This window comes from Gymnoscopelus microlampas (genome assembly GCF_963454915.1).
Source record: "Gymnoscopelus microlampas genome assembly, chromosome: 13".
Lineage (NCBI taxonomy): Eukaryota > Metazoa > Chordata > Actinopteri > Myctophiformes > Myctophidae > Gymnoscopelus > Gymnoscopelus microlampas.
Genome location: NC_139950.1, coordinates 7998140 through 8012413, shown reverse-complemented (window position 1 = coordinate 8012413; position 14274 = coordinate 7998140). Strand labels below are relative to the sequence as shown.

The 14274-nt window shown below is 42.7% G+C and overlaps 1 protein-coding gene across 1 annotated transcript in view; it reads right to left on the bottom strand.

Annotated features, from left to right (window-relative positions):
- The window catches only part of xpo5 (exportin 5), a gene marked incomplete at its 5' end in the record, with an annotated part of 52601 nt that overhangs the window by 19342 nt on the left and 18985 nt on the right, over window positions 1-14274 (bottom strand). Inside the window, 14 exons of the mRNA XM_084075974.1 lie at window positions 990-1105; window positions 1870-1998; window positions 2394-2484; window positions 2575-2700; window positions 3764-3847; window positions 3944-4043; window positions 5004-5048; window positions 5305-5381; window positions 6625-6810; window positions 7565-7591; window positions 8363-8545; window positions 10013-10150; window positions 10817-10889; window positions 12491-12612. Coding sequence (XP_083932100.1) covers window positions 990-1105; window positions 1870-1998; window positions 2394-2484; window positions 2575-2700; window positions 3764-3847; window positions 3944-4043; window positions 5004-5048; window positions 5305-5381; window positions 6625-6810; window positions 7565-7591; window positions 8363-8545; window positions 10013-10150; window positions 10817-10889; window positions 12491-12612 — 1497 coding nt within the window. The remainder of the gene's footprint in view (window positions 1-989; window positions 1106-1869; window positions 1999-2393; window positions 2485-2574; window positions 2701-3763; window positions 3848-3943; window positions 4044-5003; window positions 5049-5304; window positions 5382-6624; window positions 6811-7564; window positions 7592-8362; window positions 8546-10012; window positions 10151-10816; window positions 10890-12490; window positions 12613-14274) is intronic.

Sequence of the window (14274 nt, the reverse complement as noted above, 5' to 3'; positions counted from 1 at the left end):
TTTGTTTTTTAACCCATTGAGACCTGAAGCCGATTCTACATGTCTCCTAAATCTTAACAGTATTCTGGAAAACGTATGTTTCTATATCAGCGGTGCTCAATCTTTTTCATGTCAAGGACCCCCAAAATGATATGTTTTTGGCCGCGGACCCCCATCAAAATATTTTGTTCCAGGGACCCCCCAGAAGCAAAGATTTGAGTTAAAAATGTTTGCTTTAAAAATATATATTCAGGAGATTTGCACACATTTTCACGATTTTTCAAAAATAGCAGATCTACAAGCTCGTAGCGCGGCACTCGGTGCCGCGCTATGAGCTTGTATATCTGTTATTTTTGAATAGCCCAAAGTGTAAAGAAATGCTTTTTAGCTCAAATCTAAAAATGACACATTTCCAGGTCTTAATGGGTTAAAGCATTTTTTTTTACTCAAATCTTTGCTTCTGGGGATTCTACAAATGTCTTCTAAAACAGTTTTTTTTTAAAAAGTGGTTCTTGGGTGAAAGACCCCCAAAATGATGGGGGTATATGTATTTGTACACGGACCAAGCTCGGACGAAGCTCTGTTTTGAGCTTGTAGATCTGCTATTTTTGAATTGGAATCCTGTTTTTTTTTTTTGCTATTTTCTTTTATTGGAATCCTAATTTCAAATTAGGACTAATTTCAAATGCATTTAGTTATACTTATGTTAACTTTATGAACTTAAATACAAATACATTGGACATAAAAAAAGACAATAATACTAGTCATTAAGCTACTAATTTAGACTGAAGTAATAAATGCGGATCAAGTTTGCATGTTTGGAATTGTTAACAGCTGAAATCAATAATATACCAGTATTCCGATATTAACCTGTGGGCCACATTAAGTGAAGGTGGGGGCCGCATGTGGCCCCCGGGCCGCATGTGGCCCATGTATCCTTTAAAATGAGGACTGCTAGGTTAAGTGGTTAATAAGTGGTTAGTGTCGTTTGATAGCATTTGTTCTGGTACCTCCACATCCAGTATTTTGAATATCTGGCCCATCACGCTCTCCATGAAGACGGTCAGGGCATCCCACTGCACCACAGACGGGGACAAGACGGAGCACAGACCCTCTGCAATTTTAGCTAAAGGGAGGAACACACACAGACACACACACAGACACAGAACACGGAGATGAGTGCCTTAGCACAGTGGTTCTAAACTTTTTCATGTCAAGGACCCCCAAATCGACACTTATTGGCCCGCGGACCCCGATTTGAAAAGATATGCCTATATTGTAAAATCAATGTTAATTGAAATCTGAGAGTGTACAAATGGAACCAAATGGACCCGTAAGGGTCCATTTGGTTCCATTTGTAGATCCTCACAGGCCCACATTCTTACAGACCCATAAGGGTCCATTTGGTTCCATTTGTACACTCTCAGAGTTACAGGTCCATAAGCGTCCATTTGGTTCCATTTGTACACTCTCAGAGTTACAGACCCATAAGGGTCCATTTGGTTCCTAGAGAACGAGTGCCTTATCAGTCAATCTGTCTGTGCTTGAGAACTGAAACCACCCTGATAGCTACAAGCTAGAACTCTTACTATTATTATTAATTTGATTATTTTTGTTATTATTATATTATAATGACAAGTAGCAAAGAGACTCAGTCAGGTCGGATTCGAACCTGTGCCGGCTGCGGCATGGGCTGAGCCGAACTTCATTATGATTTCAAAAATGTATACAAAAGCTTCTGTCATGAGGAATACTAATACGGGAAACTAATACGAAACTAACCGCATACATCACAAGCAGTCAACCATAGCCCCCCCCCACCACACACACAGGATTATCAATTCCCCCCACAATAAGCTGTGAACAGTGCGTAGCGTGGTTATTGGTTACATGTGGTGTTGCCGGTGTCGATGGGGCTGGTGATCTGGTACTGCAGCCACTCGGCAGCGATCTGGAAGGCCTCCTGAGGAACGATGCGACACGAGCTCCTAACCACCTCGCTCTGCTGGCCTCGGAACGCTGTGGGCGGGACAGCAGCACAGCATGAGAACAAAATAATAGCAGCACATAGTGCATTACTGTAGCTACTGTATGAATTGGAAATCAACCTATCCTCCCTTGATTATCAACAGGTGGAATGAGCTATCAAGCTAGCTTGCATTACAACAAAGTCTTGTTACAATAATACCGGTAGAACCTCAGACATTTGACAAATAATCCATATTCACATATTGGAATTTCATTTTAAATACTGACCTGGGAGTAAAACATTGTTTGTTGGTTCTTGTCATTGATAATGTCTGCATGTTTGTTCTATGTGGATTTGTCTGTTTTGATGTGTGTGTGTGTGTGTGTGTGTGTGGGGGGGGGGGGGGTGTCTTAAGTGAGTGCAGTTTGAGGTCTGCAGTTCTTACAATTAAAGAAGGCGTTGAAGTCTTCATCACTGTCAAAGTCCAACCTGGAGAAATCACAGCTTGGACTGTCATTCCTAGAGGGGAAGCCAGTCTAGAGAGGTACAGAAACACTCTGTTTATACATGTACAGGATGTATTGATAGAACTGTTTATGGTGCTGTTAAAGAGAAAAATGTGGCACCTTGACTAGGTTTGTCATGGTCGCTCTGAGGTATTTGACGGCCATCTCCTTCAAAACCGCCGTCTTTGATAGGACCTCGTGTCTGAAGACAGTTCCCCACGTAATCTGGGTGGAGGATTTTAAAAACTGGAGAGGAGAGAGAGAAAACAAATTTGCAGGAGGGTGTTGCAGGAGGGAGAAAACAGCTTCAGAATTCATGTATTATGGCAATATAATGCAGAGTTTCATATCTAACATGCTTGCACAATGCACGATGCACAATGTCTTATTCTGTACATTAATCATTACAGTACATTGCGCACTGTGCGCACAAGATACAGTTGTGATCGATCTCGTCACTGTGCAATGTTTTACCTTGAGAAAATAGACATAAAAAAAAAAAAAAGGAGGACAATTTGGACCTGGTCTTGACTTGGCAGAAGAGGACAACATGGGTTGGCAATACTAATACCACCTGCAGTGATTTTACCAAAACTGCAGAGTGTAAGATATCCCCTGTGCTTTAACTGTCAAACTGCCACAGTAAGTTTTATTTCCTGGTAAAGGTAGTGGTTTCTGCTAACACAAACAATGACCTTCTCTTCATTCTTATGTGTTGGCAGCCATTATAGAACAGTCTTCTGTTGCCAAAGGTCGTTGCACGAACACGGCCCAACATTTCAGACGCTGTCAGAACTTTCGGCACGAGTGTCGGGAGCAGACTCTCTCAAGTAAAAATAGTGTCTAGAGAAGTTGTCAGCATTTCAACATTTGTAAGTCAAATCTTTGCTTCTGAGGGTCCCTGGAACAAAATATTTTGATATGGGGGTCAAATACATATAATTTTGGGGGTCCTTGAGATGAAAAAGTTTGAGCACCACTTATATAGAAACATAGTTTTTTTTCCAGAAAAAAAGAAGTAGAATCAGTCTGAGGTCTTAATGGGTTAATTGAAAGGTTTACACAGTATGACTAACAATTCTCAAGCGTTTGTTGCTGAGTCGTTATTTAGTGTCATCAGGCGTCTCTCGACGTCACTCAGTACTGCAATTGGAAATTAATGACTGCTGTCTTATTTGCCACATCGTATCGCTGCCTGCATGAGTGCAAGGTAAGATGGCCGATACATACATGTCATGGTCACTAATGGACATCACGAGTAGTGGTTAAATGACTATCATTAAAATCGTTCCATTATAGTGTGTCCCACCTGACTGGGGTGTGTGGTGAAGGCTAGGAAGGCTTCTGTGTACTTGCTGAGGTTGACAGGTACCTCAACCTCCACATCGCCACCCTGTGGACAGAACACAGTACAATCTTTTCATTCATGAACAGCACAACTTTGTTGTGAAATGATTATCGTCAATATAAAACCACGGTCAACTCTCACCACCAACGAGCAGAGCTGGCTTCCCAGTGCACACAGGACTTGACAAAGTCTCTTCAGGAAGGCGTAACGTCGCTCCACCACTGCCGACGCCTCTACTGGTCTACAAGTAGAAAGAAGAACACAAACATCTTTGGACAGGTAGAGACTACTACATCTTTCTACACCCATTTGTCCATACCTATATGCATTAAGGGCTCTTTTCACACGGTGGCCGACACTACGCCTGAGTACTCGCTTGGATCTGCGTGGTAGAGCTCTTCACGGGTCCAAAATGATGGAACCCGAACCCTAATGGACCCGAGAATGCTGTTCCGAGACCCGACTGGTTCCGAGATTTGACCCGTGAGGCTCGTTTCGAGATCAGATATTTCTAACAGCCTGGATGTCAGTTACACTCCATCATGAAACTGAAGCTTACAATAAGAGATAATGACATTAAATTGCATGTTTTCACCTTGAAAAGGAAATCCATAATCGCACACGCAATGTCGTGCGCATTTTGATTCCATGGAGGTATAGTTTTGATGCGCTCTGAGTCTGTGCGCTCTCCACTCTCACTGAACTACAGCACGAGCAGCTCAACATTTTCCCCCCGAATATTACACTGATCCCACGTCAGTATAATCTTCGTAGCACTTCATGCTTTTCTCTACCGATCAGCCCTGAACACAGGTCTTCTCGGATCCACTCGGGTATGAATACATAATGATAAACAGGCCCGGGGTCTAATAATAGAACCAGAACCAACCCGGTTCCGAGTGATCGTGGTAAAACACGGATCCGGTCCGGTCTCGGGTCCTGTCAGGTATTTTCGGAATCGGGGGATTCTGCCGACGGTGTGTGAATGTGTGCATGAATGTGTGTGAATGTAATGCACATTGTAAAGCGCTTTGGACAAAACCTTTTAACTCCTATAACTCCTGTCAGATTGCCCAGCGCCTGCGGCCTCCCTACCTCGTCTCTCATTGACAATGAAAAACTAGGCGTGTCAGTTGCTTCTCGTGTGAAAAAAGGCCTTTAGAGTGTGACACACAATGTATAACCTGGTGGCATCACTTACTGTGTGGGAGAGGATTTATTACTTAACGCTGCTCCATCTGCAGACCTGCAACCAGACACACACACACACACACACACACACACACAAACCAATCAACAACGCTGGGACCACAGTGAGCCTGTTAAGCCTGATTTATGCCAAGTTGCACACTGGCGTTGCATGCAGTAAAATAGCAGATATACAAGCTTGCAACGTGTCACGTCCGTGACGCGTTGTGAGCTTGTATATCTGCAATTTACTGAGCACGACAACCGGCGCACAACTAAAGTATAAGTGAGTGTGGCTTAGTGCAGGTACTCACTGTGCGGCAGACAGGATGCAGTGAATGGCTACATCGTCAAAGAGCAGCATGAATGGCTTCCTGTCCTCCAGCCTGCCCTGTGTGAGAAGAACACAACACCACAACAGGTGTATTATGCAAGCTGTTCTAACCTTCCACCATTACAGGCTATGCACAGATTAGGGCTGTGTCACGATTATGACATTTGTACTTGCAATTAGACAACTTTAATTGTGTTTTTGGCATTGAACATTGGAACATGTAGCAGTTGAAAAGGTAATTTCTGTTTGCCTTTTAGGCTTCATAATAAAAAAAGAAATCCACGTGGCAGATATGACAAATAACAGAAATATACAAAGAAATTACTGACATATTTAATAATGTTATACTTTCAAAAACAGCTAGCTTCATGATGTGTTGTAAGCTTGTAGATCAGCTATTTGCTTTTTTTATATATTTGAAAATGTATGAAAATGTTTCAACATGGAAATGATTCAAATCCGATCATGGAAAATAGCAGCGATTATCTAAAAAAAACTGCGATTAAAGACGATGATGTGGGATGTCCGCTGGCCTAGCGGTACAGGTGCATACCACATAAGCTAGTAATCCAGCATGACAGCGTGTCGCGGGTTCGATTCCCGATCTCTACGACCTTTGCTGTATGTCCCCCCCCCCCCCATCTCTCTCCCCATTTCCTGTCAGCCTACTGTCCTGTCTAAATAAAGGTATAAAAGCCCCTAAAAAATATCTTTAAAAAAAGAAAAGACGATGATGTGATAATCGTGACTGGCCTAATGCATAGAGCAGAGGTCTTCAACAGGGGTTCCGCGACCCCTAGGGGGTCCGCGGAGGTACTGCAGGGGGTCCGCGAAATTGTTGTTCGATTAAACAATATTTTTGTTTGGAAAAAAAATGTAACCTTTTTTTTTTTTTTTCCAAAATGTCAAATTGTCTTTAAACATAACATGAATCCATAGCAAACAGATACATGGAGGCACAATGCACAAATAACATGGTATGTTTATACATATTTTGTAGAGAATTTTTATTTTGCACACCTACTGGGGCAGGTGCAAAGGAGCAGGCAATGTAAAACACAATTTTATACATAAATATACAATATATGCGGTAGCCCCCCCTACCCTACGAGGTAGGGGGTCCCTGCTCCATCTCCCCATCAGTTTGGGGGTCCCTGGCCTGAAAAGGTTGAAGACCCCTGGCATAGAGCCTACTAGCGAGACCACCGTTGGGGTCACTGTGTGTGTGTGTGTGTGTGTGTGTGTGTGTGTGTGTGTGTGTGTGTGTGTGTGTGTGTGTGTGTGTGTGTGTGTGACTGACCTTTCGACTGATGGCGATCAGCAGGCACTCCGCGGCCTCCAGCTGCAGCTCCGTGTCGCTCAGAAGCAGACACAGCATCTCCAGCAGACGACAGTTCTCATTGGTGACGTAGGACAGAGCCACCCAGTCTATGTAGCCCGCTAGCGTGTTCAGGGTCACCACGGCCACCCGACAGTGAGCTCTGGCCTGTCATGTGCAGAGAGAGAGAGAGAGAGAGAGAGAGAGAGAGAGAGAGAGAGGGAGAAACAGGAGAGTGAACAGACAATTATTACATCGCCTAATTGCAATAGGCTCTATGCACAGCAGCCATATTGGAAAGAAATTGGGCCTCTTCTTACTTCCTTCACAGGTGTTACCAATGATACTAATGAAGGCTCTGTTCCATTCTGGTCAGGGTGCTGATATCGTGCATGTTGGCTCACTAGAAACACTCCATTTTGGTTCCCAAATGGCCCCTTATGGTCGGTGTGTAACTCTGAAAGTGTACAAATGGAACCAAATGGACCCGTTAGGGTCCATTTGGTTCCATTTGTACACTCTCAGAGTTATGGGGGGTCCTTGAAAATAAGACAACCACTATGCCACACTAAATGGAACAGAGCCTTAATTAGTATCATTGGTAACAACTGTGAAGGAAGTAAGGAAGGGGCCCAATTCATTCCCAATATGGCTGCTGTGCATAGAGCCTATTATTTGAGATAAGTGCAATAATTGTTTGCATAATCGTTTCCATGTTGAAAAATGTTCATACCGTTTGAAACATTTTCAAAAATAGTGGACATATCAGATCTACAAGCTACGGAGCTTGTAGATTGGCTACTTCTACCCAAAACATTTTTGAAAGCATAAAGTTGCATGTTATCATACAAATAACAAACACTATACCGGTATGCACAAAAGAGATGGGAGAATTACAGAGGTGCAAGTGCCGTTTTCTCACCTGAAGTTCTTGACCAGGAATGTTTTTCTGGACAAGGAAAGAAAAGAGAGACATTGAGAGGAAACGCCAAAGCAGATTTTAATTCAATTTGTATTATCCGTTCAAAATGTGAGTTCTCCTTATTGTCAACAAATGATTGCCATTTAAAGAAATGCAGTACTACTGCACATCATGCTTTAAGTCCGGGAAAGCCTATACGTTGTTGTTACCTTTAAAACCGGGAAAGCATCCGTGTCATTTTAGATGTTGCCATGTATATAGCAACTTTTAAAACTTTTGAATAAAAATAGAAGATTTTCAGAAATCTGAGGTCAGGATTTTGAAGGCATTTTACAAATCGGCCTCAGGTCTAAATGGGTTAAACTCATTGCCCCCCAAGGGGTCTTTTTTTTGCCAAAAATAGCTGATCTACAACGCATCGCGACACGACACGTTGTGAGCTTGCCGATCCGACTATTTTCGCAGAATGTTCGCCCCGAATAGGGACCCTAGGGCAGTGGTTCTCAAAGTGGGGTCCGGGTATCCCCAGAGGTCCTTGAGGGGGTTCCGATCTACAAGCTCACAACGCATCACGATGCGACGCGTTGTGAGCTTGTAGATCGGCTATTTTCAAACATTTTAGTACTTTTACTTTTGGTACTTTAAGTACATTTTGATACTTTTACTCAAGTAAATTTTGAATTCTGGACTTTTACTTGTAACAGAGTACTTGTTCTACATTGCCGTATTGATACTTTTACTTAAGTAACACATTTGAGTACTTTTCCCACATTGGTTCCTAATAAAAGACCCACTGACCAGCTTGCGGTAGTCGTCCACATTGAGCTGCAGGATGCCCAGCATGAAGCTGAAGATGCTGTCCATGTTCTGGGTGAGGGTCTGCTGGATGTCCCTGCGCCGCTGGGTGGGCAGCGTCTGGAAGGTGATGACATCCTCCGCCAGGCGCAACAGAATCAACATCACCAGCTCCGTCTGAGCCTCCTATGACACACACACACACACACACACACACACACACACACACACACACACACACACACACACACACACACACACACACACACACACACACACACACACACACACACACACACACACACACACACGGCTGTCACCATAGGCTCTATGCACAGCAGCCATATTATCACTTCCTTCACAGGTGTTACCAATGATACTAATGAAGGGGCTCTGTTCCATTTAGTGTAGCACAGTGGTTTCCACGACCCCCATAACTCTGAGAGTGTACAAATGGAACCAAATGGACCCGTAAGGGTCCATTTGGTTCCATTTGTACACTCTCAGAGTTACACACCTGTCATTTGGGGCCATTTGGAAGCCCATGAGGGTCCCTGGACCCCAACTGTAGACCCACTGGTGTAACAGAGTGTTTCCAGTGAGCCAACATGCACAATATCAGCACCCTCACTCTGTTTGACCAGAATGGAACAGAGCCTTCATTAGTATCATTGGTAACACCTGTGAATGTCTTCATAATATGGCTGCTGTGAATAGAGCCTATTATGACGTTTTACGCGACGATTCATTGTCACACAAATATATTGCGATCAGCGATTTAATCATGTTTTTGCCGTTGAACACTGGAGCATATGAATGAAAATTACACTTCTGTTTGGCTGTTTTTTTTAGGCTTTGGAGTTACACTGGGTAGATATGACAAGTAACCTAAATATACATAGAAATTACTGGCATATTTAACAACTTCATACTTCGAGGAGAAAAAAAACATTTATAGTGGCAATAGCTGATCTACAAGCTGTGAGTGTTTGGAGATTTTCAAGTGGGCCCTGATCCAGAAAAGGTTGGAAACCGCTGTTATAAACATTTATGACACAGCATCATTTCCAATATCAATATTTGTTCTGGATTTGTTCGCCCTCCAATTTTATTGTATTTTTTCAAATTTCGGACTATAAGCCGCGACTTTTTTCCAATTTTTCGACCCTGCGGCTTATATAACGGTGCGCTTATCTATGGATTTTTATAGCTAACGGCCACTAGGGGACCTCCTAAATCTAGGGATTTTACACCCGCGGTTTATAGTCCAGTGCGGATTATATATGTACAAATCATTCAATTTAGCTGCTGCGGCTTATATTCAGGTGCGGCTTATAGTGCGAAAATTACGGTAATCAGACAAATGTGTACCTACATAGTTTTTTTTCAAAATGCCATTTGATCAGGACTAGATTTGAGATCATTATTAGAAACACTATACCAACAGAAATTACATTTTACTGTAAATGTCGATGTATCTAATTGCAGGATAATTGTTATTTTTCAAAACTTAAAGAGGCCTGAAAAAACAACAACTAAATGTCATGGCGTGCACAAGCATGATATTGCTCATTTAGATGTGGAGGCTCGCGATGCAAAATGACATGCAGAATACGGCAAGGGAATAATGACTGGCCTACGGTAAGAACTCACCCCTACGCTGGTCAGAGATTCCATCTCTTTCAACATGTCTGGCCACTGCTGGGGCCATTCTCTCTTGATCATTTCAACCACGATGCGTGACAGAGCATCTTTGATGTGACTCTCCTCCTCCATTATGGAATGTGTTCCCTAGGCAAATGAAACAACATGCATGCATCAGAAAGCTCTTTAGTCTGGTTATCATTCAAGGACTCTAGTCACTTTTCATCAGGCAACGTACAGTAACTTAAATGTTAAAGAGCTCTAGGGCTGGGCTGGGCTTCACCACAACTGACGATGTAGTGAAACCGACACTTAGAACCAATAACTGACTTAATCTTGCTCATGTATGTTATCAAATATATTTTATATACATATTTTTTTGAATCGGCAAAAACGATTAGTCTGACTAACCACGTAACCCTGCACTATACTTCGTTGCACAATGGTGTCGTGCACAATAGTTCTCAAAGTGTACTTTGGCTATTCAAAAATAGCAGATATACAAGCTCATAGCGTGTCACTTCGTGCCACGCAACGAGCTTGTAGATCTGCTATTTTTGAAAAATCGTGGAAATGTGTGTAAATCTCTGAATATATATATATATCTTAAAGCAAACATGGTTTTACTCATATCTTTGCTTCTGGGGTTCCCTCCCTCCCAAAATATTTTGAGATGGGGGTCCGTGGACAAATACATATAATTTTGGATTTTGAGCACCACTGATATATAGCAACATAAGTTTTTCAAAAAACAGTTAGGATTTAGACGACATTTTTGTAGAATCGACCTCAGGTTAAGATAGTCAGGCCTACCTCTGATAGCAGCTGCATGGCACAGTTCTTCAGCTGCACCTTCTCTGGCTGGGTCATGTCGTTCCATCTGAACCTGCTCTCCGGGAAGGACATTAAACAGATGATGGAACACTTCAGAGCAGTGTTGCTCTTGTCATGCAAACACAAACATCATACTTTCTTTCACTCTATTTAAGATGAACCTTGCGTCACCAGGCTTTCCACCACGGAGGAAAGCCTGGTATTCGTTCTAAACTGAGCGGTGTGATCGGGTTTAGAAAAAGACGAAAAAAACAACAATTGTGTTCCGGTGGTGTGTTCCGGTTGGCGTCGCATTTTTTTCCCCCACATAATGCGAATCAATTAGTTTAGTCTCGCTAGTCACGCTACGAGTTAGATGAAAAGATGGGCATACCAAACAAATATTAAACCAAAAGAAACGAAACGATTATACCAATTTATACCAATTCTAAACTAGGGGAATAATTTTGGAGGAGCCACGGGACCGGCGGTTCCGGCCGTGTGTTATTTCCGTCCGGGCCGGATCAGAAACCCGAAGATGGTATTGATCCCAGGCTGATTTAAGATCAAAGTCAAAGAGACAGTGCCCTCAATACCCTCATGCCTACTTCTCCACAGTGAGTGACACCCACGGCCACAACACTAGAGGGAGAGCGACCATGATCTGGTACCACCCAAAGTTAGAGCAAACGGGGGAAAAGTTCTCATTCTACTGCTCTGCCACCAAAATGTGAAAAGCCCTGACACCATGCGTTAAAGCAGGGGTCTTCAACGTTTTCAGGCCAAGGACCCCCTAGCTGAGAGAGAGAGATGAAGCAGGGACCCCCTCTATATTGTATAAAATTGTGTTTCAGATTAAACTTTTTTTGTTTACTTGGTCTGCTCTTTTTTCCCTCTACACCTATACCTCTTTGCCAAAAATACGCCTAAAGTTCTCCTCAGAATAGGAATGCTGGGGTTGTTAAGGTAAAAATAAAAATCATATCACACAAAGATTTGGCGGACCCCCTGTAGTAACTCTGAGGACCCCCTAGGGGTCCCGGACCCCCTGTTGAAGACCCCTGCGTTAAAGGGATGTGTATCACTGGTTTCTTTCAAAATTTTCCAGAACTTTTTTTACATAATAGTGTTTGTATTTGTTAATGACATGTATTATAGTGTTCATTTTGTATGCTATGTTGATGAAGTGAATACAAAGGACCACAATGGAAACAAGTCCCCAGGATTTTTTTTGTGTTATCCTTTTAGCTTTAATGTCTTACTGGCAAGGGTTCCCAAACATTTCAGGCCGCGACCCTTCAAAATAATCATATTTGAACTGGGGACCCCCCCACCCTGACATGCACTTGGAATTGTGGGCATATTATGCATTATATTGGGAAAATAGCTGAACAACAAGCTCACAACGCCTCGCAGTGCGAGGCGTTGTGAGCTTGTAGTTCGGCTATTTTCACAGTGTTTGCCTCTTTCTTACCTAATATTTGCCAATTTGGTGGTCTTAAAAAGTCACTAAATTATAACTTTAGAAATGTGCAGATACCCTGTGTATACACTTATATTGTATGTTGGTTTGTTTACTGTCGAGTGAGAAAACAATGTTGCTAATCTAATCTGGGGACCCCCCCCCCCCCGGGGACCCCGGGGACCCCCCCCCCCCCCTGCTCGGCCACTCACTTTATGACGTGTTCGAGGATCTGCAGGCCAAAGTGTCTCACGACGGCGTTTTGGCTTTTGTCGGCCAGCTGCAAGCCGCACGGCACACAGAACGCACACTTCTCCTTGAACTCTTCACAGAACTGTTGACATAATAAAAAGAAGAAAATATCGTGCATCATTTATCTGCAGGGGGGAAATTATTCATATGGATTCAAGCTAAACATAATCTCACGACTGAAATGATGTTTTGGTTTTGATTAGGCCGTCCCAATCTGTGATTTGTGATACCAAGAGAAAGGAGCCCTCCACACTAGTGCCACGCTTCCTAAACAATTATCACAATATGTAAAGTAGACTTATGTTTAGGTATTATATAATTATAAACCTATGTTCTTGCTGTTCTACATAGGCTACACATCGCAGATTGAGGCTTTAACCATTGCTTTTTAATGAAATATCTGAAACCATTGGGGTTTTATGGAATTGACACAATAGAACATACTCTATTACTGGTTTGACCAATTCTAATACTCTTTAATATTATTTTAAAAAAAGACTGAAATCAGTCATGGCGACTGAGAACTTCAAATTCATGAGTAATGTTAGGCTTTCAAAATGAGCAGATCTACAAGCTCACAACGCATTGCGTTGTGAGCTTGTAGATCTGCTATCTCTCTTCCTTCCAGAAAAGGGATGCTGGGGTTGAAGTGTTTAAGCTCCCAAGCAGAACAATAAAGTGCAAGTCATGTTTAGAGTATTACATGTTGCAACTTTTCATGTTGAGGAAGTCCATGTTCTATGGCAGCGAAATGGTTCAAGGAATGCGATCATAAACATAAATGGCTCTTTGATTGATCCTACACGGATGGATCGAGTGAGCAGTTATTCCTTGTGTCTTTGGAACATTGGAATAATGTCCTCCTGTGTGCATTTTAACCACTGTGGCATCTCTTTCTACATCCTGAAGACTTTTTGTTTTTCCTGTTTCAGTGGTCCCATGCGTCTATAACGTGTGTATAAACATCAGTATCCATGCATGCCATGCATGGTGGCTATATGAACTTATCAATTAGAACATTTGCTAAGAAAACAAGAGTAGAGTCGCATTGCCATTAGCACAGCTATCTTTTCAATGGCACGTTTGATCCCTAAACTTAACATCTCTAAACTTTTTTTGTAGGGGGAAAAAAAAGACCCCACTTTGAGAACCATGGGACTAGGGGGTCCCATGGTTCTCAAAGTGGGGTCCGGGGACCCCCAGGGGTCCTTGAGCGAGTTCCAGGGGGTACCCGGATAAATGTTGGATAGTTAGTAACCAAATGGACCCTTATGTTGCTGTAACTCTGAGTGTACAAATGGAACCAAATGGATGTGTACACTCTCAGAGTTACAGTGGTCCGTGGTCTAATGCAGGGGTTCCCAAAGTGGGGTCCGGGGACCCCCAGGGCCCTTTATACATCAGCTATTTTCAAAAAAATCTTGATATTCTTTGAAAATGTTTGAATATTTTTTACATTTTTAACACCACATCTGAAAATCTTTTCAGGTGGGGGGTCCGCGGCCAAATCCGCATTCGTTTAGGGGTACTTGACCTGAAAAAGTTGGAGAACCACTGCCCTAGTCTACGAATGAATGAAGTGACAGCGTGCTACATGTTACCCTGTGGTGCTGATAACCACTTCCAAAGCTAACTTGCTAAAGTGGCAGCTGTTGTGATGCTGGCTGAGAACCAGCCAAACAGTTACTACTAAATATGCTAATGCAAAAGTGTGTGTGTGCACTTCTTCTAACGTGATAAACCT